General features: G+C 40.2%; 1 protein-coding gene across 2 annotated transcripts in view; it reads left to right on the forward strand.

Annotated features, from left to right (window-relative positions):
* pde4d (phosphodiesterase 4D, cAMP-specific) overlaps positions 1–24,776 on the forward strand; it is a 170,401-nt gene that overhangs the window by 137,017 nt on the left and 8,608 nt on the right. For both annotated transcript variants that reach the window (XM_037680991.1, XM_037680992.1), the window contains exons 2-6: positions 5,032–5,223; positions 9,002–9,038; positions 9,132–9,208; positions 9,884–9,933; positions 15,019–15,131. In XM_037680991.1, the coding sequence (XP_037536919.1) occupies positions 5,032–5,223; positions 9,002–9,038; positions 9,132–9,208; positions 9,884–9,933; positions 15,019–15,131 (469 nt within the window). The remainder of the gene's footprint in view (positions 1–5,031; positions 5,224–9,001; positions 9,039–9,131; positions 9,209–9,883; positions 9,934–15,018; positions 15,132–24,776) is intronic.

Raw genomic sequence — 24,776 nt, forward strand, 5'->3', positions numbered from 1 at the left:
ACGCTGAACAACAACAGCACGAACATGAGTCTGTGTGAGAAGATGAGTATACGAATGAATACAGCAGCATGAAATAAATCAGCAGCATGAGATCAGCAGCATGGATAGTCAGCAGCACATATCAACAATCAAGTGGCATTACAGTGATATAATGTTCGTAATGCCATAAAGTTATCACCATAAAGATATCAAGTGTGTTACAGAAATATAAATTAAACAAAGAAACTCCCATCCCTGTTCATTGTTTCAACAGTCACCCACGTATTGTGATGCCCTAATTAATATTGACCGCAGCTGTGTTTATTTTTTCTCTTTGCAGAGAAGTAAAGATTTAAAACAAACAAATGCATTTCATTGAGGACAACAAAGATAATGTAACATTGATATATATTTCCCGCTATGCTGTAATTATTGTTCTGGATAAAGTTTTACAAGGCAATATCCTATGCTAGGTTATATAAACGTTAGCTTGCTAACTTGAGAGGCACGTAGCTAATGACAAGCAGGTTAGAGGATTGAAGATAATTTATTGTTGTTAATTTGTTTTACAGATCAGTTAAAATAAACTTTTCATGTTCTTTTTCATCGAAATATGCTACACAGTATTGCTCCCTGCTTCATCTGTGCCGAATGTGAAAGTGAAACTTAAGTCAATGCAATGATTTGAAAGTAGTCTTCATGCGCCCTCTACTGGATACATTGAACAATTACAGCTGGGTCACAGCACTTTAGGGGAAGTGATCAAATTGGTGCATAATGGGACAATTATCTCCAATACCGAAAGGTTCCCAAACATCTATATCGACCTAAATTAACGGCTCTACCGATATATCGGACGGGCTCTAATTATAACACATGAAGTGTTTTTTTTATAGTTCTAAAAAGTGCATTTGTAAATAATGCTACTTATTCTTTGTTGATATAAACTTTGCACACATTTTGATGTTTCTGCTGCCCTAAGGGTTTCCTCTGGGTACTCCGGTTTCCTCCCACAGACCAAAAACATGCATGTTAGGCTGATTGGTAACTCTAAATTGTCCCTAGGTGTGAATGAGAGAATGAATGGTTGTTTGTCTGGTTTGTCTCTATGTGGCCCTGTGATGGACTTGCGACCCGTCCAGGGTGCACCCCACTCTTCGCACAATGATTGCTGGACATGGGCACCGGCGACCCCCATGACCCAAAATGGAAGAAGCGGGTAAAGATAATGGATGGATGGATGCTGCCCTATTTTAGTCATTAAAGAAACAGCTTCTGTCTGAAATAGAAATGTTCTTCTTTTTTAACTAAGAACACACAGTAATATACTCAAACATTTTCAGAGCACAACATAAAACAAATCTGTTTTAGAGATTATGCTTTCTGATTGTACAACAACACCCGTACATTTTAATTAAAGTAAAAAAACATAGATTAATGGAGTTGAAGCCTAATTTTGCACCGAGGTTATGAGATTGTCAGGTTTTGGGTTTTGTTTTTGGCTTTGTTCTAAATCATGTGTCAAAGTACATTACAAAGGTTGATTTTCTTCACAATTCACCTTAAGACAAACTTGGAAAGTCTGATGCATGTTCTCATGCTTACAGCATGCAGCTCTGACATGTCTCTCCTTGTTCTTCCTTCACTGCTCTCCTCTGTGTCCTCACGGCTTTCTAAAATAAAACAAGTGTCATATTCCCCCTGTTGGCTTCAGTGCGCAGCTTTTTTCTGACCCACACGAATCTGAGCTATATAAACATTACAAGGACTCCAAGTGTTTGACATATTTTTTCTATTTATGGCCTCAGTTTTAGCCCAGTTAAAACTCCTAGTGTGGGGTGGAAAATAAAGAATAGGTGGAGACATGAAAAGAGACAGAAAAATGAAACTGAGCATCGTCCTTTTGTATGTGACCTCGCAGTGTCCAACAGTATAAAGTTGCTTCTCATTTATCTCAGAGTTGTGACATTGTGTGTCCTGTTAGTAGACGTACAACAGTACTGCATTTTAGTGAATTTGAAAAACATTCTGAAAAAAAAATGCTTTTATTGAATCTAAACTTAATTTTGTAGTTAATTATCTAATTTCCATTAGATCTTCAAACATCAACCTGATTAAGTTTATAAGTTTAACCGGTTATGCTATCCAACTTGGGACAAAAAAATTGTTTGAAATCTGTTTGTTGCAAAAATTATTTAATTTCTCATGTCTCTGTTTGCCATATTTATCTCAGTCATCTTTCTCGTCTTTGTCTCAGTCCTGTTCCTGTTGCCTGGATGTGAAACACACACCCAGACAAACCTATCCTCCCTGGGAGGCAAAGTTGTAGATTGGATTATTGTGCATTTGATGCAGATGGTGTTTTTTGGAACACCACAAAAGAGCTTTTTGTCATCACGTCAGTGTTGGCACACTAAATATTTAGTTTCTTGCTAATTATGTCTCCATTATGCATCTATAATTTTTTGTGGGTCATCTATTTATTTTTGCACATTTTAGTTTAAAGCAATGCAGAATTCTCTGAATTGTTCCAACAAGAATGCTACTGTGAATTGCTCCCAGGTTCTTTTGTTCACTTCCACTGTAGTCATAGAAATGCTGACATTTTTCCTGCCTTTCTTTTTTTTTTTTTTTTTGGCACGTGTGCTGATTGAGGTAAATTATTGCTGAGACATTCCTGTGTTGATGTCAGTGCTGGTGGTAACATTGTTGCATAGATCATATGTTGTTCCATAGAAGGGTCTTGAAGGTGAGACTCAGAGCAGGCTGCAACGTCAGAACAAGCAATCAGCTGTTAAACATATGCTAGGTGTTAAGTTTGAATACTTTCTTCCCGTCTCTGTTTGTCATCTTTGTCTCAGTCCTGTTTGCACACAGGAAACATCCACCCAGGCAAACTTTCTGTATCACACACACTCAACAGCTGCATAACAGACTGACCTGTATGAGGAATGATACCTTAAATGTCAGTTATGAGAGGGTGTGCTTCACACCTGCAATAAAAAATAAAAACAGATACTTGGCATGATGAGATAAGTTGACTGGTGTGTGAGAAAAGTGAAAACTGTCATTCTTCCTATTTATTTTATTTTTTTATATCATCTGTTGAAAAAATTGTTTTTTTTATCCCTGAATCCTTTTAACCATGATACTTCTCTAAGTGTGGGTATTAAAAAGAGCACATCAGAAAAGAAGGCAACAACAATACAAAGGTTCTATCGTCAGTCTATCTACTTCCAGAATCAAAGCTCTAGTTCCTGCTATTTCGTTAAACCACAATGAGGTAGTTGAGCGTTTAGCCATTTAATTGTTGTAGGAAATATGCATGGCATGTCCTGTGTGCTGTTGATGGCGGTCCACTTGAACAAACACAATGTGATACCAACGTAGGAAATGAAAACACTCACAACTGTGGAAAATGTTAATGTCTATTCTACTGTAACATAGATATCTTTACATATACATATTCAGTTTTGTCTTTGTCTTATTTAAGTTAAAATGCCAAACATTTTACAAAAGTTTCAACATGTTCACTTTTTTTTATCATTTTTGTTCTACTGATAAAAAGCAAACTGTGTACAGCTCCATAGTTTATAATGACTATCTCTTAGTTTCAGCATCTGAAGGAATCCAGACAATTCTTTTTTGTTGATGTGAAATGTCAAAACTTCTGTTGCTACTTCCCCATTTGGAAATTGGACTCAGTTGAAGTAACACAGATTGTTCTTTTCTTGCTGAATGCTTTTGGTTATAACTTTTCTCACTGCTATTTTTAGTAGCAGTGGACTTTTTACAAACGCATTGCATCCAGGAGGGGTCTGCTCCAAGTCGGACATTAACGTTTGACTTAATTGAGCATTTTTCTTATATTCTCTATAAACTGATTGGCATATTGAATTTAACAGAATGGAAAAGAAAGTGTGAGGGAAAGTGGCCATACATTTTACATGCTTCTACACAAGTTCTTCTTCCTCACACACTCTAATTGTAACCATAAAACTAAACTTGCTTAACAATTTAGAGGCTTAACGATTTGTATGTGTTAGAATGGTGAATAATTTAGGCTGCAGTAGCTCGGTGCAGTGTAATCCTGTAATCTTTAGGCTGCAGGTTTGAGTCCAGGTTGCATCAGGAGGGGTATCCAGTGTAAAGCAAATGCCAAATCTTTTGTGCAAATTTTCTCGCTGTAGCAATCCCTGAAGAAGTTAGCAGCTGAAAGAACAACAGAACTGAGAATTATTTTCTGTTGAACATGAGAAGTATTCTAAAGAAAGCATACAAGCTCAAGATGAAAAAGAAACTGAATGTAAAGACCAGCAGCAATGTCAACCTTTTTTTTTTTCCATTGTTATGGACACTATACAGTCTATGTGGTGAGCAGACACCTAAATACTCTCACAACATGCACTCTGATCCAGTCTCCTGTTCTTCCACATGCAGAGCGTATCACTGGTTACACCACAGCCTTTATTGGATTAAATGTGTCGCTGGTCCCACAGTGAGGATTCTGACGAAGATGATGATGATAAAAGAGAGACGTCATTCCCGTGTGTGTTGACCAAAGTGTTGAGGGGAATCCCACGCTGACCTTAGCATCCACCCCAGGCCAGATTATGGGATTACTGTACATGCTAGGCGGGACGATGAGGCAGATATGCATTACTCATCAACTGGGTGAACAACCACCTTAGAGACAAAGGAGCTCATCGTGACATCCCAGTGGGAAATGGTGTCACTGGTTTAGAAACGCCACTCAGCTGTGAGTCAGGAGCATCACTCGGACAGAGGGTAATTCCTGTGGTTCTGAGCAGAGTTTGAATAAAACACTTTTTCAAAGTTGGGTGTAGAGGCATTTAAGTGTAGTTGGATTAAAAATATTGCCAGTTATTCTGTCCTGATAATCAGTGACTTTCACCTTTAAGCATTGCTTTACTCTTCAAATGCTATCATTATGATGTTGAAATTCTACAACTGTCTAAACTATTATTTAAAAAAAAAAAAAAACAGCTATATATATATATTTTAATCCTTTCTTTTTCTCTTCATATGCAGTTTCGATGTGGACAATGGCACATCATCAGGTCGAAGCCCCCTCGATCCAATGGCCAGCCCCGGCTCAGGCCTCATCCTGCAGGCCAATTTTGTCCACAGCCAACGGAGAGAGTCGTTCCTCTACCGCTCTGACAGTGACTACGACCTCTCCCCGAAGTCGATGTCCCGAAACTCCTCCATAGCCAGTGACATGTGAGTGCAACTTTGGTTCTAATTGAAACACTCATAAAATGCTCCTCTCAAAGTTTCTCTGAATGATCAATGTTTTTTAGGGCTAGGTGTAGAAATTAGGGGATCCTGTGCTTGACTAGCAGAAGGGTGTTTGGTGTCACATTGGTTACGGGGCATATCCAGCAGTATGATAACTGGTATTTGTGGCAAACTGTCATGTCTGTGATATTTTGCTATACTTGTTTCATGTTTAATTTACTGTAATTTCTGGACTATTGAGCACACCCAAATATAAGCTGCACCCACGAAATTTCAGCAATAATGATCATTTTGTACATATATAGGCTGCACTTGTGTATAAGCTGCAGGTGTCCATGTTGTAACGTGAGACATTTACACAGATTTTTTTATTTTTTTTTATTAAATATGTAATGATAACATACACATACGTACAGTAAATGTTTTTTTTCTGAACAGTGCCAGTAACACGGCTTGTTAAAAAATAAATACAGTAGCCTACCAGGAAGTCAGTGATTGCCATCTTCCTATCTTCTTTTTGCAGAGGATTTTTTTTTTTACAAACTACTCCTCTGTCAGCATCCACTGGCAGACTGGAGCAGAAGTTGCTCTTTGCATGCCGCCAGTTTTGGTAAATGATTTCTCGCCACCAGTCATCCAAGCCTCCCACCGAGTTTCGAGTGTCACTTTAATACACGATTCACACTGATATAGAGTGTCTGCAAATAATTTGTTGTGCTCCCATGGAAGGGCACAAGTTCCCCCTCCCCGTTCTCTCCTCCACTCCTCGTTTCATTGTTTCACTGTGACCTGTTTAGTAATCTCATCAGTCAGAATTTTTTAACCTTTATTTATACAGGTAGTCTCATTGAGTCACGAGGACCCACCCCCCAGGAGATGTGTATTGGGCAGCTATGTGAGTGTCAGGGTGTGATGAGGCTAAATGTTTTGGTGACTGGAAGCTCGTTAGCCCAGCAAAAAAACAAAAATCCATTAATTAGCCGCAGCATTGTATAAGTCGCGGGGTTCAAAGCGTGTGGAAGAAGTAGCAGCTTATAGTCCAGAAATTACGGTAGACAGTGAGGTATGTTTGTGTGAATTAAAGTTATCGGTTTAGACTGCAAGCTGGTTTCATCCCTTACATTTTACTTAAATACCTTAACATCAGTCTAAAGCTGCAGAAAAGTACATGGCAGATATCTTAATATCTCTCAATTCAACTCAGTGGGAATCTTCTGGGTTCAGTTATGTACATAGATCATCCTGCTGCCTTGTGCTTCAGGAAATAAAGGTATTCATTCAATTAAGATGAACATTAATATATTGCAGAAACATTATTTCTATTACTTACTAATTGTTTTTCATTTTAAAACCAAAATATATATATTTTTGCTTGCATCAAATGTCTAATTTCAGTGTAAATAAATCATCAGTGCAAGATTGTTTTAGATTTACTCACTGCCTTAATTAGAAATACTATTGGGCGGCTGTGGCTGAGTGGTTAGAGCAGTCGTCCTCCACTGCAAGAGTTGGGGGTTCGAATCCACCAGCAGTCACATGCCGAAGTGTCCATGGGCAAGACACTGAACCCCTCATCGCCTCCGATGTGTGTCCCATCAGTGTATGAATGTAATCTAAAGCTCTGATTAGTTTCTTTAGAATGATTTGTTCAAGTAGCTTTGTAGAGATCTAGTAGAGTGCTGTATGAATGGGTGAATGTGGCACAGATTGTAGTGTAAAGCGCTTTGAGTATTTTGATTAGATAGAAAGGTGCTATATAAGTACAGTCCATTTACCATTTATTAAATTTACCAACGGAAGCAGAGGTTTATCAACCTTAGAGCAGAAGTGAATGTTTTAATAAAACTCAAACAACTAAAATCAAGTACAGTAGTCCCTCGCTACTTCGCAGTTCGACTTTCGCAGACTCGCTCTTTTGCGTTTTTTCAAAGTAAGATTGGACATGACACACAATGTCTGATGGATGGATGAGTCACACAATCAGCATGGATTTTTTTATTAAAAAATAAATTATTGTCCCTCCTGCAGCATGCGGATCTCCGCTCTGCATCAGAGAAGTGGGCGTGGCCGAGAGCGCTGGCAGGTGGCAGAGAGTAGCCGGTGGCATAGAGAGTGGAGGTCATGACATGCTGTGCTCTTTTCGAGTGTTTAGAGTTTAGAAACATTGTTTAGAATATTGCAAGAGAGTGTGAAGTGTTTAAAATGCCTTAATACAGTATATACATATATATAAATACTAACATAAACTACTACTATTCCTACTTTGCAGTTTTTCACTTATCGCGGGTCGGCTGAGAACGTAAACCCCCCCGTGATAAATGAGGGACTACTGTAACAACTTCTAGTCTAATTAGCATTTTCTACAAAATGGCACAAGTTTACAGTACCCTCTCTCTTTCACCAGATTTCTGTCAATAAAGTGTTTCAGGTTACTTAACAGATGTATCTGTACAATTAAAATTGAACTAAAACGGGTGAATTTTCTTTACAAACAAGATTGTACATCTTTTTCATTACTCACCTATGTGCGCCGCATAACAGGACAAACACTTGTTCTCTAAACTCTCAATAAGAAAAGCAGCTGTGTGTTCAATCATACTTAGGAGAAGAACTCTGATTCGTTGTTAAAACTGTTATTGTTAAATGACTGGTTTATTCCAAGTATACATGTGGTAATTTACTGCTTGATGATTGCAACAGTGAAACCAATAAATCTTAGTTTACATTTGCTCTCTCAAAGTATAAATCCCACAAAGTAAGCTGGACTTGTGTGCCACCTGTTTGATTTGCAGCATTAACAGAAAACCTCTGTCTTTATGCTGCTGTGAAGTAAAAAGAGCAACAGACTGTTCTTTTTAGTAGCTTTGTGTACGTCTTGTGGTTTTTCTTGTGGTCAAGCTGAAAATCTGTCAGTTTTGGTCACTGAAAGAATAGACCATAGCATGTCCTTTGACTTGCGTGTCAGGTCACGTGATCAAAAGGTCTGTGAATGACTTGTAGCTTTGGTCTTTTACAAGTCAGCAACAAGAGAGGTGTTGTGACACTAACACATGGCTGCCACCCGCACTTGGTGACAGTGTGTTTGCATACCTTGGAGGTCATCACTTCTGACTGACAGTTTACTGCTTACGTTTCTTTAATCTGCGCTGACTGAGTAATACCTTTTGAGTGGTTGACGATATCCAATGAGGAATCTCTAAGCAAAACTTTTCCGCTCCACCTTGATCAGCTGTTTATGGTATGCAAGACTGTTACTACTAAACCTTGGCCTGTTCATGTTCCTTTGACCAGTAACTGTCAGTGTAGTATGAAACAGAAAGCACCTAAGCATTAAAGAGAAAGGGAGGGAGAGAATGTGGGAGAAAAGGAAAGAAATGGAGAAGGGGTGACTGTGTGAGAGATGTTGATGCAGGTGCAAAGACAGTGCGCATGTCGGACTGCTGCCTTGCTGTGACGGTTTTCCTTGATGCTGAAAGTGTCACGCACTAAACTATGTAGCATGCAGAAAAACATGCCCCGATGTAAATCTTCCATTGCTGGATCCTGAAACCACTGTGACACTATTGCTGCAGAGATCTCCTGTTTAATGGAAAAAACGTGTAGCTAAAAAGGAGCACATCAGAGAGGCTTAAATTTATCTGATGACCCTCACTCCACCCTCTCCCTACCTCTCCACTGAACTTCATTGTGCAGGAGATCACACCTCCCATGCCAAACATGATGTGTTGTATTATATTTTCTCTGCTCTTGTTTCTTCCAGTCATGGAGACGATATGATTGTAACGCCATTTGCACAGGTAAGCTATCGTTAATTAGTCATAAAGTTCAATATTATGAGTAAGTGGTGACTGATGCTTGAGTAAATCCGTACCATTTATGTCTCTCTTTAGGTTCTTGCAAGCTTGAGAACTGTCCGAAACAACTTTGGTGCATTAACTAACTTACAACAAGACAGAACAACCAATAAGTAAGTTACCAAAGATGGCAGACGTATGTTTATTTTTCTTGAAACTGAAATGAATGGAGCAGTGAGCAAAGTTCTGTATGATCCAGCAGCTAATTCTTAGACTGTATCAAAGTGAATACCTCTCCTCTCACCTACTCCTAACCAAATATGTAGCTGATGTAGTAGATGTAGCAATGATAAAAGCTGCTCGAAATATTAAATCATTTTTATAGAATCTATGGTTCTTTTGCTTACCCTGGGATGATGCACAAATGCTGTAGTGCAACAAGGCCAATTCCACAGAAAATAATTATGAATGATGTGATTAAAGTGCACATTATTTTCATTTTATTATGAAATAGTGAAATTATAGCTGTGAATAAAATTCACTGTTTCTTACAGTTAATTCTCTTAAGTTCTTCTGCATGCAACCATATTGTGGCAGCAATGTTAGCATACTTCTACACTACATATTGACTGCTAAAGAACAGTGTTTTGAAGACATTCCCATCTCGAAGCAGCTTTCTCCTCCTGCCCTCTGCTGCTTCAACTCAATACTACAACTTGTGTAGCCCCTCCCTGCCACAAGGTTTTGGAAAAAAAGCAATAAGATACAATGCTGCTTCAATGTTCAGCTGAGTGTGTGGGCTTGGAGGGAGATGTCTGAATGGACCTTTTGTTTTATTTTCATGACAGGAGATCACCCATGTGTAACCCACCACCCATCACCAAGACCACCTTCACAGGTACTACAGTATAAGTAAACTAGAAGTACCTTGATATTTTGTGCATGTCAGTTTGTGATTTTATGTGCGTGAATTAGTATTTCTTGACTTTGAAATAAAAATGTTGGGTTGTTAGCATCACAGCTATTTCAGTTTATAGTGCAATAAAGGTATTTATAAGAATTAGTGTCTATTCAACCAAAACTTTGCGTGGTCCATTCACATGTGTAGCTTGGTGTAGAAATGTTAAGGTACTGTTGAACTTGTTTACATCATTGTTATTGCCTATACACTTACTTTAAATCCTAATGTAAACAAGAAGTGTTTTGTTCAAACTGACATCATTCCTTGTGCTTCAGATTGATATATACAATACTGACAGCAAGGTTGAAAAGAGCAAATCTGAGGTCCTGTCTAATCCAAATATGGTTTGGAGCTAGTCAAAGGACTTGAAGACAGAATTCAACATTATTATTATTTGAGTATGCACATATGTATAATGTATTTCACCTTGAATCAATTTGTGTTTGTAGAAAAAATCCAAATGCAGGCAGGCGGAAAGGAGGTAGCTTCCGGATGCAAAGAAAACTTTATTGGCTTCAGCAGAGACTCAAAACAAAGTGCAAACATGACAAAATGCAACTCAGGGGAAAATAATCTGACAAATTTGCAAAGGAAGGAGTTCCCAAAATGATAAACAGGTGTGCTGCTTAGTAGTTATTACCAGTTGATAATAAAGTGGAACAAAGAACAGACACTATACTACTATATAGCATATTATTATTATTATATTGATTAGATCATCTTAAAATTTAAGAACCGTAACAGCAGAAATTGTGTTTAATTGTTGTTTGTTGTTATTTATTTTCACTTTGCATTTAGAGTCAGTTTTGCTTGATCAGGCACACATTTGTAATATTAACCACAAACCTGTTAATGATGCGTTTGGTTATGTACTGTATATAATGTTCTGCACAAACTTAAGTACATTCAAGGGCAACTTTTTTTCTGTGAACTTTGAACTTATCAAGTTTGTTTTTTAACTAAGGAACGTGAATTGAGTGTGGCTGATTTAAGCAGCATTAAATCATATTAGTTTCTGAAGTGAATGGCTGCTGTTTCAATACTTGCGGGAAGATTTAGTTGTCTTACCACAGAGGCAAATAGTTACACACACATCCCATTTGTCTACTCCTACTTTAGTGGGAGCATCTTTTTTCTCACTGCTTCAATCTCCTTTCACTTTAAACCTTACTGTAAAACTGACAGCTCATTCAAAAACCTTCAAAACTGAAGTTGTGCCTTCATGCCTGGTTTTCCATGCAGGAGCCAGATCTCAGACTGCAGATTTCAGGCACAGCAGAGCATTAAAAGACGAGAACAACATTTTCTTTTGTCAAAAGATGCTGCGCATTAAAAAAAAAAAGATAAAGATGGTATTAAAGCAGAGTGCAAACCTTGCAGTGCTTTGACAGTAGCCTCGCCAAAAAAAAGAGTTATGGATCCATGTTTCAAATGCAAGTTTCCTCATAAACAAACCAACAACAACAACAAAAAATGTAACTGATTTCTGTTGGAAATTTGGCCATATCAAGATACAGTATATGTAACGCCGACAATATATGAAAATCAAATAGTTGTCAAAAAATGACAAAGCAGAATGCAAAAACAACTTGATAATATAATTTCGAAAGTAATTAACACATGAGGTGACTAACTTACAGAAAACTTTTTGTTATGACAAAACTAATAAATGAACACAAACTAATATAATAATAATATAATAATATAAAACTTATTTTCATTCAAAATTGTGTAGTGTACCTTGCAAAATTGAATGAAATTTTGTTTCATTTCTCCACATCAGTGTAGATTTAACTAGATCACTTGAGGTCTGAAAATTTGAGTGAGAATCATATATATATATACCAATTCAAAAATGACATTATAAATGTCAAATCAGACATACAGTATATTTATTCCATAGATGAAAACTAGAGTATCATGAAAGACATTCCAACTAGGAATCACATTCTCACTCCACAACCTGCCTATTTATATGCAGGCTTGGTGACATTGTGCTATATTTAGAGCACAATCATACTGGTGCATTGCCGTTATGGGTCCTGCCATAAAGTGGTGACAGCTGTGAGTCATGAGCATCATTACATTGAAGCACTGAGTGATACTTTCAATGCAAAGGTCTTACTACTTCTGCAACAAGTCATTTTAAAACAATAAAACCATATAACTAATGTGTAGATGTTTATCTGGTCTAATTAAATAACTTGTTCACTCTGAACAGAGGCCTAATTAATCATAATCGTCTAAAAACATACAGGAGAGCAAACAGTTCAACAATCAAACTTCTTTTCTAAAAATAAAAAATGCTTCATTGCATAAATTAACCCAATTAGGAGTTTTTATTTTTCAAAGAAAATGTTAAACATGAAAAAACTGCCAATTTTATTTAAAATAAATTTATTTTGGTTGGGGGAGTGGTGGTATAGAGGTTAGAGAAGGTGAGCCTGTGATAAGAAGGTCGCTGACATTAATATTTTAGTGGGACAGGTGAAGTACCCACACCTGCCTCCACCATTAGTTGCCCTACACTGGTCCGTTGAGCAAGGCCCTTAACTCACACATCTGCTCTCCTGGGCACCCTTGATGGCAGCCCTCTGCTCCATACAGAGTGCTGTGGTAGCTCGGTGGCCTGTGGTTACATCAGGAAGAGCATCCAACATGAAATAATTGAATTACCAAATCTCCATGTGAGTTTGCTCGCTGTGGCGACCCCTGAAGATGGGAGCAGCTGAAAGGTATATAAGCGCATATACATATATATATATGTATATATATATATATATAGGCAAAACATTTTTGTCATCAGTATGAATTTAGTCAAAATATTAAATATTTTTACTACATACAGATTATAATTCTAATAATAATAATTCTACTTATTTACATAATATTTATTAACATTTTTCCTGCAATTACTCTTTTTATTTTCTTACTTGTCCACTTTTTTTCCTCTGCTTGTCCTACCGCTCTTCCCCCCTCCTCTCCCATCTTTTCCCGCTCACGGTCCAACTTCACCGCTGAGCTGTTCCAGTACACAGTTTGGCTGCAGCCCTGCGTCTGTGCAGCAGAGTGGCCTCTCCGAGCGCCGGTGTCTGATGTCGCACTAAGCATGAGAAGAATGTCATTGACGTCAGTGCAGTTGCTATCAGAAAGAGTAGCACCCCATCCACTGACACCACACAGGGGGAGCGAGACAGAGACAGAAAAGGAGACTGAAAGACGAGAAATAAGAGACAAAAGAAGCAGGGTTTGGGATGATCTGTAGAGAAAACAAAAAAGTCTTGGAGGCCAAAGGGACGTGATGGAAGAAGGAAGTGGAAGTTAGTCAAATATAGCGAATCAGGAGGGGGTGTGGGGTGGGCAGCAGGCAATATTGTACTAAAGAGAGACCTGCATTGACAACAAAAAACAACATTGTTTATGTTTATAAGCATGGAGTATAAGTAGATACATCCAAAACAATTCCAAAATTAGGTAGTTATGTTTTCTTTCAACCCAAAAAATGATTTAGGACGATCTCCAGTAAATACTGGAGGCGTGTGACTCCTATAAGGTCGTCAATATTAGGTCCACTGTGTTTCAGTCTGCCATTGTTTCTCTGTCTGTGTAACAGAGTTGCAACTAAAGCCACCTCCCCTTTATTTCCTATCAAATATCTTTAAAAGCTTTCCCCAGATCAATCAAAGCATCAGTGTTAATTGGCATGACAATGTGACATTTTGTGTGTTGACACAGGCTGACTTTAACAGAGACGTCTTCAGTTTCAAATGAAAAGAAAAAAGACTGTCTCATACAGACTTGTGACGCCGAGGCTCTGCCATCCTCACCATATCGTGCACCACCTCTCTGTTTTGGTGTTGTTTGTATGCTCGGCACATATTATCATGCATGCACACCCAGCAGTGTGAAGTTTCAAGCTCAGGCTTGTCTTTCCTTTTTATCCACTCCATGTTTTGACTGTCTCCCTTCACCGTCCACAGTGCAGTCCTCTCCGGCTTTAGGTACAGCTTAGGGAGAGCAGCACGTTTGGCTACAAGGGGCACAGAAGCAACAGCAGCCCACCCCCCTCATTCACTAGCATCTATAGGCTATCCTATCCGACACACAGAGAACTGTCTGGCATCCCTTTGCTTCCTGGATTCCATGGATATTTTTTCCTGGGAGGAGGGCTGAGGAAACCCTGTCATGATGTGTTATGGTTAGCTATTCGTCCGGTGTGAGTGTGGATGTATGTACATGTGTGTCTGCTTGTCCGCATGTGTGTGTAAGTGAGAGATCTCTGTGTTTTTTTGACCAAGCCAGGATGCTGTAAACAAGCCCATGCTCTGTTGGTACTGGACATGTCTCACATGGATGCCAACTGGTTCTGAGGCTCTGACTGGATCCTCTCCTCCGTTCTTGTCTCCTTTTCATCCATCCATTCATCATATGGCAGAGATGGGCCCACTAAGCAGACTGTTGTTCATCTTGCTACATGACTGGAATTACAGATGGAGTATACCATGTACAGAAGAGTGGGTGTGATGTGTGTGCTGTGTATAGGGGCTGGTGAATGAGTGTGAGGAAATACTTTTTGCTGCTGTTGCTCAGTTTGCTCTGTGGGTCATCTCTGTATCCTCTGAGGTTTACGCTTTGTTAAAAATCTGGACTTAGAGCTGGGTGTCCGTCCATCACCTACAGCCACACTCCAAGGGATTATGTCTGACTTTATCCTAAAATGGAGAATCCAGGATTTAAACTGTAGAACTGCACTGGATCCTTTTTATTTCTAAAGGAGTCAAGAAGTTTTGATCCAGCTAAACTGTGACGACTGATCAGTGGGTTGGCACACAAGACAAGAAGGCCCTGCTCCTGGGCCGACCCAGCTGGCTCACCTGTTCAGTATGAAGAGTCACCCATGTGTTTACTCGGGGTATCCCAGCTTAGCTGTTTGTGGGGTGGGAGACCCCGGTCCTGGACTGTCCACTAGCCCTCTGAAGCGAGCCCTTACTGACTCCTTACCCTCCTGTCTTGCCCCCGCAGAGGAGGCCTACCAAAAACTGGCTACAGAGACCCTGGAGGAGCTGGACTGGTGCCTGGACCAGCTGGAAACACTTCAGACAAGACACTCAGTCAGCGAGATGGCCTCTAACAAGGTAAGAAGTTCTAAAATTGTTTAAAAAAAACTTCACCTTTTAGAAAAGTCTCTCATGACAAAGATGCTGCTCGCAGGATTCACTATGTTGTTTTTATTTTGGCTCCTCAGCATGTCTGATTGGACTTTGGTTTGAGTTTGATGTGTAATCTAGTGTGGCGATGCCCTGATGTATGCTCAATAATCCAGGTAGAAAAATCTAACAAGGTTGAGTCAGGTCCTTTGGAGTATCACTCAGCCCTGTGTGAATAGCAAGCAGCCATAAGAGCACCATAGGTCCGGTCATTAGGCTGGTGGTCTTCCTTTTGCATGTGAACAGCTAGTTTTGACTGTCACCAGCAAACTGGTTGAGCCACTATGAGAAAGTACTGCTTATAAGACTGAGTTTGCTTTCAGCTCCTCAGACTGAAGAAGTCTTTTGGATAAAAGAAGGGACATTTCCACAAAGAAGAACCCATCCAGAGGACCTGAGTAAACCAGGTTAGATAGTGCATTGATAGTGCATTGATAGTTATTATACAGAACACTAAGTATATATACTAAACTTCATGTGCACTAAAGTTGCACGTTTGTCAGTGTCTTCTAGAGGGTCAGAATTACCCTGTGATTTGTGCAGCTTATCACCATTTAACTTGAGTTTACTACAGTGCAGCTCTTACTTATTCTATTGACTTCAGATGTTCAAGCTTTTACCTGTGACTGCACCGTTTTCAGTCAAACATCTGCTTCTCCAGACATCTCTCCCCACAGTTTAACTTCTCTTGTCTGTTCTGTAGTTCAGGTTTTGGGTAAAGTGGACATTAAAAGGTGTTGCAATTGAGTTTCTGTCAGGATAACGCTCATGTTCAGTACAACTTTATAAATAGAGAGCAGAGCAGAAAGGTCCGGAAGATCACAATCTTTTGATTTAACTGGTTGACTTATGAGTAGGACAGTATACTATTAACTAAACATTGCCCCCTTCTTTGTGTGGACCTCTCTGGTGATTTGTCAAGTGTTTATCTATCATGCTAAATGCTACGAGCTGTTCTTGTTACATGCGTTTATGCCTTAGCAATCTAAGCCCACGCTGAACTGCTTGTGTTGTTTTCATGTGATAGCATTGTCATGCAGGCAAGGACTTTAAGTATGAGCATGCTCAGTTGCCTTTTGTGTGTGTGTATGTGTGAGAGTGTGTGTGTGTTGCGTTGCTCTGAATGCTGATGAGCTCTGGGCTCCAGTGATGTCACACACTGATGTCACGTGAAGAGGGATGGACATAGAGGAGACACAGGGAGGACAGACAGACAAAGGACTGACAAAAACACACGTGTTCACCTCTGATGTTAACGCAGTCATATCCACCCCTTGTCCATCTGCCTCATTTAAACAAGTTTTTTTTTTTTTAAATTGAGATCAATGTAACACTCTGCATCGCCATTGCTCACCAGCAGAGCTATCACTGGTTGCCATGGTAACAACCACAGGCCCAATCACCCTGCTATCTCTCTCCAGAAACTCACATACATACACAAACAAAACAGGTAACGCTACGTCTCGGGCATCCAGCAATTACTGTGAGTCTGTCGTCTGCAGATTCGATTTTAACGGCTCTCAGCGTAACTCGTATGCCATTAATAAAGAAAAGTCTCTGATCAAGAGGAAACAATCTGTAGATTTAAGTTGTTTGCTGCAAAATCTGCGCATCTTGTTTCCTGAGTGTACTCTGTAAAGATGTTTCTATGAATTTTCACACAAAGGTTAGAGTAGCCTGTTTGCTCCTAACCCATCTCAGCGGTTTAAACAGAATACCCCATAATATTATAATAATAATAGAATGGGATATAAAATCAAATAGGGGCAGCACAGTGGCGCAACTGGTAGAGCTGCTGCCTCTCAGCGAGCAGGTCCTTGGTTCAAACCCCGGTCCAGGGGCCTTTCTAGGTGGAGTTTGCATGTTCTCTCCGTGCATGCGTGGGTTTTCTCCGGGTGCTCCGGTTTCCTCCCACAGACCAAAAACATGCATGTTAGGCTGATTGGTAACTCTAAATTGTCCCTAGGTATGAATGAGAGAGTGAATGGTTGTTTGTCTCGTTTGTCTCTATGTGGCCCTGTGATGGACTTGCGACCCATCCAGGGTGTACCCCGCCCCTCGCACAGTGATTGCTGGACATGGGCACCAGCGACCCCCGTGACCCTCCTGCTGCCCTTGGGTCTGGAGTGAGGTTTCACTTTTGAGCTAAGGACAGCAGGAGGGTCACATGTGTTTTCACTGTAGTTCTTGCACAATCACATAGTACTTTAAACACAATTATGATATAAGTTCTTTCAATTGTGAGATAAATTTGTGTCAAAGCAACTCATACACAGTTTAAGGTCTTTCTCTAGTTTCCACCGTGAGTGTAAGTCTCCCTCTGGCTGCAGGAAGAACAGCGTGTGCCGGTCAAATGTGATCAGAATTTTCAGAGGTCACTTCAAACAGGCAAAATGGCAGAATGTGTTGTTTCTACACACTCTGAAATTTTAACAGAGCCTTTTTGTTTTATTTATCCATCCATCCATTGTCTTTATACCCGCTTATTCCATTTTGGGGTAGAGGCAGGACAGCTGACTTGGGACCTGAAAGTCTCAGATTCGACCCTCGGCCATTCCCAAAACGTCAAATCTGTCCAGAGGACCTGACTCAACCTTGTTATATTTATCTACCTGGGTTATTGAGCATGCACCAGGACACTTCTTACAACAATTCATACTACCTTATGATGAAAAACGGCCAGAGTTATGTTTACTTTGGCCAAACATTGTAAATTGCATAATGCATAATCTCATTTAATGAGTGAGATTTTGCTAGATGTGTTAGACCATATGATAATATGTTGGAGATGACTACCTGCTACCATCACACCAGATATTTGCTCAGTCCTTGTCAAATTATTTGAAGGACAGCTATTTCTGTATTTGCTATTGTTGCTTAGCTGTGGCAGCCATCTTGACTCTAAAAATTAATAGTTGTAGATGTGCATGCAATGCAAGTTTTATTAAACTTTACTGAGTGGTTCATGAGATACTTATGCTAAAGGTACAGGCAATTGAACACACAGACAAGAACAAAAACTTAATTGCCCTTTTGCCATCAGTGCAGATCATAATCAACTGTTGGTAAACTTCAGTTTGTTAGATAAGCTGTTGGTGCCCATGTTTCAGTTGTTCTCTTAAGTTTATCTTTAGTTTAACTGTCCAGGGTTGTCCACATTGGATCCTCAAGGGCCACTATCCTGCATGTTTTAGAGGTTTCCCTGCTCCAACACACCTGATTCAATGATCAAATTACCTCTTCATGTTCTGCAGAAGTCTGTTAATCACCCATTGATTAAAATCAGGGGTTGAAGCAGAGAACTCCTGAAACATTCAGGATAGTGGAACTAGAGGGCCAGGATCGGTTGGAAGTCATCTTCCATCCATCCATCCATCATCTTGCACTTGTTCCGAAGTCAGGTCGCGGGGGCAGCAGCTTGAGCAGGGAGGCCCAGACATCTCTTTCCACAGCCACCTCTTCCAGCTCTTCTGGGAAGACTCCAAGGTGTTCCCAGGCCAACCGAGAGACATAGTCTCTCCAGCGTGTCCTGGATCATCCCCGTGGTCTCCTCCCAGTCGGACATGCCCGAAGCACCTCCCTAGGGAGGCGCCCAGAGGGCATCCTTACCAGATACTCAAACAACTTCAACTGGCACCTGTCAATGTGTGGAGGAGCAGCGATTCTACTTTGAGCCTCTCCCAGATAACTAAACTTCTCACCCTGTCTCTAATGGAGAGTCCAGCTACCCTGCGGAACCTCATTTCAACCACCTGTATCCGTGATCTCATTCTTTTGGTCACTACCCAGAGCTCATGACCATAGGTGAGGGTAGGAACGCAGACCGACCAGTAAAAGGAGAGCTTTGCCTTACAGCTCAGCTCCCTCTTCACCACAACGGACCGGTACGGAGTCCGCAATACTGCAGGTGCTGCACCAATTCGTCTGCCAATCTCACGCTCCATTCTTCCCTCACTCGTGAACAAAACCCCAAGAGACTTGTACTCCTCCACTTGAGGCAGAACCTCACCCTCAACCTGAAGTCATCTTAAATTTGGAAACATTCTGTTAATAGTTTGGTAACCTTTTAAAAGTCATTCTTGATCTAGTTTCCAGTAATTTTTGTTTGTGTTATCCTTGAATATATTTCTTTGTATCTAATTAAATATCTAGATGAAGAATAGCCTGAAGGTTCATTTCTCACTGGTTGCTCCATCTTCAGTGAAGACAGTCACTGCAGTTTGTCTGTATTGTGACGAGCGGGGGTGTCTGCTACCAGAATAAATACTAAATGTGAGGAGACAAAAAAACCACCAAGAAAAGATCTGGATGTGTTGAGAGTTATATACAGCAGGGAAAATATATTTTTAGTCTCTCCATACAAGAACAAATTGCACACTAAGATAGGTGTGACACTTTCCAATTTTTACCCAATAGTCAGTGTTCACACCTCCTGACTAAACTAGCACTTTGTGTGTCTGTGTGTGTCCATGTGATTGTGGCTGTGAAAGCCAGTTGTATTGGGAGTCTCTGGGAGTTATATGTCTATGTGTTTGTATGAATGCACACACACATATATATATATATATATATATATTATATGTGTGTAAGGAATGAATTGTCTGCATATGTGAATGTGTGGGTCTGCCTGTGCAGGCATGTTTGGCTATGAGTCTAATCCAAGCCACTAGTTTCTTAGAAGAGAGTCTCATCTGCCCCAGCATAGCTGTAAATTACTCACAGTAGCACGGGGTGGGATGTGGGGGTGGTTGGGTTTAGGAGTGTAAAGTAAGCAGAGACGGCTTTGGTCCCTTTTCTATCTGTGCAACCACTGGACCATTTCAGAAAGTCAACGCCTAGATGTAAACATAAACAGATAAACAGACATCTTTAAGCAAGTTTACTGGCTATAAGACTACATGGGGCTGCGGTAGCTCGGTGGTTGGTGCTGCGATCTTGCAATCTTGAGGTTGCGGGTTCAAGCCAAGGTCTTGTCAGGAATGGCATCCAGCGTAAAACAAATGACCAAATCTTTCATGTGAATTCACTCGCTGTGGCGACCCCTGAAGAAGGGAGCAGTAAAAAAAAAATTTTTTTAATACTGGCTGTAAGACTATTTGGGATCAAGATTCATCTTTCAGTACTTAACTAATTGTTTGGAAAGATGTAGATTATTTAGAATGTGTGTATTTTTGGGTGGTACTTTTTTATGTTCTGTATCAGTAACAGTTGCACCCTTTGATACAATGAAAAACTTAACACAGTCATTGTCTCTGAGTTACATACATTTTCCAGTTGTTTTCTTCCTCTTGAAGAATTATTCATCTGTCCAGCTGTTAGAAAACTTTGATACACCGGCTTGAAATTTACAAATTAAAAAAAAAAATGGAAATAATATTAGATGAAAAGTATTTTTTACCAATTTCTCAAAGTATTTGAACTTTAGAACAAATTTCATAATTACATGCTTAAGATACATCCACATTAAAAGTCTCATTTGACTTTAACTATTTGATTTATAAAATGATGACAGAAATGTTTTGCCACTGATCATTTACTATTTGTTCAAATCGAACTGCAGTTATAATCTCAACAGTTTGCATTTAGATCCTGTTCTTACAGCCTATTTGTTACTGTTATCTTTAACATCCTGTTGAGTAGGGTGGCATGGTGGCTCAGTTGAGCTGCCGCCTCTCAGTGAGAACGTTGCTGGATCAAATTCCAGCTGGGGGACTTTCATGGTGGAGTTTGCATGTTCTCTCCGTGCATGTGTGAGTTTTCTCCGGGTACTCCAATTTCCTCCCACAGACCAAAAATATGAATGTTAGCCTCATTGGTAACTCTACATTGTCCCTAGGTGAGTGAGAGCGTGAATGGTTGTTTGTCTATGTGTCCCTGTGATGGACTTGTGCCCTGTCCAGAGTGTACCCCGGCTCTCGCACAATGACTGCTATATATGGGCACCAGTGACCCCCGCGATTCGGAAAGATAGAAGCAGGTAAAGATAATGGATGGATGGATCTATTTAAGTAAAAAAAAAAACAATAAGTAGAATAAAAACAGATCGGTTAGTGTCTCTTGCTCTACTCAAGTTGAAAGCCACAAAAAGTGACCAGAATTTGTAAGAGATTTGTGTATCTCAACTGTCTAAAAAAAACAAAAACTGACTGGTTGACCTTAGTACGCCTGCTGGTGTGTGTTAAAGACAGAGCTGCACATATTCACTTTAAAAGTGACCAATAAGATTCTAAAAATAGACGAAAAGCTGGTGGAAAAAGGCCAGAAAAGACAAAAATTATGTGTTTGCCCTTCTTTTGTGTGTTCTGGACTGACATACAGCGCCTTAGACTAGTCTAGACACGAGGTGATAAAATCATGAAGAAGCTTTTTATTGTCTTTGAAGGAGACTCAAGACTTCACCTTGGAGATGACTTTGAAATAGAAAGACCTTGAAATAACAATGGCACCCTCACACAAAATATGTTTTTTTAATTTTGTTTGGTTGTTTGTTTGAGGTCAGGTGCACCCACCAATTCTTTTGTTAAAATATTGGTTACTTTTAGGAAATACTTATGAAGTTGTATCATGTCGTAGCTATTGTGTCATTTTTTTTTAAATGATTAGATTAGTTCTACATGTCACAGTTTATAATGTGGCATTTATTTCATGTTTGCCAGGTCATTCAAATGAACGAAGCAGAAATTCAAAGCGTTCAAGCTGAACGTTCTGTTCATGATGAGAAAACGTATGCTCTTCCATTATTCTAATCTTTTCTCTAAAGCAACCTGTGTGTGGACACAACCCTTTCTGTCCTACTGAGCCCACTTCAGCCGACCGTGACGCTCAGTCTTTTTAAAGGAAAATGTTTGTTAAAAAACAAGAATGTGTTTACATCATCTCATCGATGATGTTGGCATGACTCACCTCCCATGGATGCTGGGGTAGAGGGTGACCTCAGTGTTTTACTGTTGTATCATGCACGATGAGGTAACCTGTTCTTTCACATCGTGATGTACAAAAGGTTGGACCAGCCAACATGCAAACATGTGCACACGTCCTGTTGCATGTTTATGCACTAAACACATGTACGCAAAACACCGCCCTGCTGCACTGCAGGAATTAAAGGTGGAAAAAGGGGAAGAGGGTCGATTTTTCCACTGACTTCAGTGGAGGCCGATCAAACAGTGGGTCGCCTCAAGTTTGTTCCAATCCAAGGCAATTAGAGGTGATGATGAGCTCACGCTTCTTTTCTATCTGAGCCCTGATTTGCTGCCGCTGTGTGACACGGTGAAAGAGGCAGCCTGTGATCTTCACATGGGAGCATGTGTCATACACACACAAGTAGGCAGCCAGTCCTGTTAGGGAGGAGTTGATAGAAAGATTTTGCTGTCCTGTTGCTTTGGCACACACAAGCTTCCACTCCGTCGTGATTTATTCAGAGCCTCAGCGGTGTGTCCCCGGATCTGAGTGTGTGCGTGCATATGCTTGTGCGTGTTCACAATATGCTCTCATTGGATTTTTTGGAAGCCACGCTCCTGCCGTTTCTCTGCCAGATTCTTCCCTGCTGCCCTGCTTTCTGGGGCACGTATCTGTGGATGTATGCAGGACGTGGACTCGGAGCTTCGTTCGTGCACTCGGTGCAGCTGATTGACTCGAGTTAAGCTCTGGAGTCTCCTAAGGTTGAGGTTTGTTCGCTGGAGAGAAGCACAAACTGCTTTTCTTTTATATGACTGTCGAGTGCTTTCCAGCGCCCGAGCGAAACACGGAGTTTTAAACCGTTTCTGTTTCTGGATTCACTTTGTTCATTTGTCAAAATGCCCGAAGCGAATTATCTCCTCTCTGTTTCCTGGGGGTATATAAAGGTAAGAGATGTTTACATGTTGGATATGTTTTCAGACCTGCTGTAATATGACTTTTCAGAATGGATCTGTTTATTTCTCAGCTTTATTGTTGAGACAGAACTGGATGCATCGTTAAAGGAACACAAATATGCTAAATTTAGCACCTCTCCAACACGTCGACCATGAAACAACGCTTCACGCTGTAACTGTTCGGGATCTGTTATCCATGTTGGTGTATCTGTGAGAAGAAAGGCTGGATGTGTTTGAACAAAACTCAGAAAAACATGCATGTTCACAAGATTTGGGTTTAAAGTTTTGGAAGTTGTCAGCTGTTTTGTTATAATTTTTAGATTTTTAGTCTTTATACGGACTAAAAAAAAGAAAGACAAATCTTTCCTTTTTTAGGTCAACAGTTCTCCCAGTGGTCGGCCCATTCTGTATTTTTATGACGCAGTGAGGAGTCTTCTTTTTTTTTTCACCAGGCGACGTCAAACTCTTTAAAAAAAAAACTGATTACTGTGCTAACATTGTATTATATAACTTTAACGATTCGCAGATCATGTTACACATGTGCTTCTTTTTTAACATTTTTTTAGGTTTTCCAGATGCGTTCATTTTTTCACGTTCATTTAGAAGTCATCTGCCGAACAAACCTGTCATCTTTTGGATAATACCACACCTTTGCTTGTGTTCGTTTCCTTTGCGATCTGTTTAGTATCATTGATGTTTTGCAACCAGGCGAGAAAATCCCTGATTTCATTGATCTGTTTGGTCGTCACATCAAAGAGCCAGAGCTAAATTTGGGTCTGTCACTTTGGTTAGGACGCAGAAGAGGGAAGGAGGACATGGGAGGATGCGGCAAGGAAAAATCAGGCCGGTGGGGTGGGAGAGAGAAATTATACGAAATCAAGAAAATAAGTTAGTGGTCATGTATATTTGTGCGTGGGTGGGAGGGGTGGGGTGGGGTCGTGCACACAAAAGTGACTCTCCTGGGAGCAACTTTTCTGGGCCGCCTTAATGCATGGGTTTACCTGGGCTGAAGCCCAGGGGCCTACAGCGATGAGGGTCCAGTCGTTCTGAGGTCGCGTGATGAGCTGAAAAACGTCAAAGTTCATGCTCAATAATCCAAGTAGAAAATCCAACAAAGTTCAGTCAGGTCATCTGGACTTTTTTATTTTGGAGACATTTTATCCTTCACTGATGAAGTCATTTGGATGAAGGATGAAATGTCTCAACAACAACAAAATGAAAGAAACCATCCAGATGACCTGACTGAACTTTGTTGGATTTTTTAGCTGGATTATTGAGCATGAACTTTGAAGTTTTGAACCACTTTGGCCATGGCTGCCTCAGAGGAGTCGACAGGGGAGAGGGCGGGTCCCAGAAACCATCTTATCACCAGCAAACTGGTTGGACCGCCTGCTTGTGGGACTCAGTTTTATGTGGCTTCTCGGACTGATGAAGTCCTTTGGATGAAGGACAAAACGTCTCAACAAAAAAAAAAAAAAGTTTTTTTGACTTGTCAGGTTCTCTGTCAGTCATTTTAGAAGCATGTGTGTGGCTGCTGATTGATCCAAATTAAAAGTGACCCACATGGGCTCACCGGCCGATGGTCCAGGAGCTGACCAATCAGAATGTATATTTCTATGTCCCCAATGATTGACTGACAGCTGTCAACATGATGGGGGAAGAAGTTCAAGAGTGATGCTCATAAAATTTTTAAAAAAGAATATATATATATATATATATATAT

The sequence above is a fragment of the Nematolebias whitei genome, chromosome 8, assembly GCF_014905685.2.
Source record: "Nematolebias whitei isolate Nwh7 chromosome 8, NemWhi1, whole genome shotgun sequence".
Lineage (NCBI taxonomy): Eukaryota > Metazoa > Chordata > Actinopteri > Cyprinodontiformes > Rivulidae > Nematolebias > Nematolebias whitei.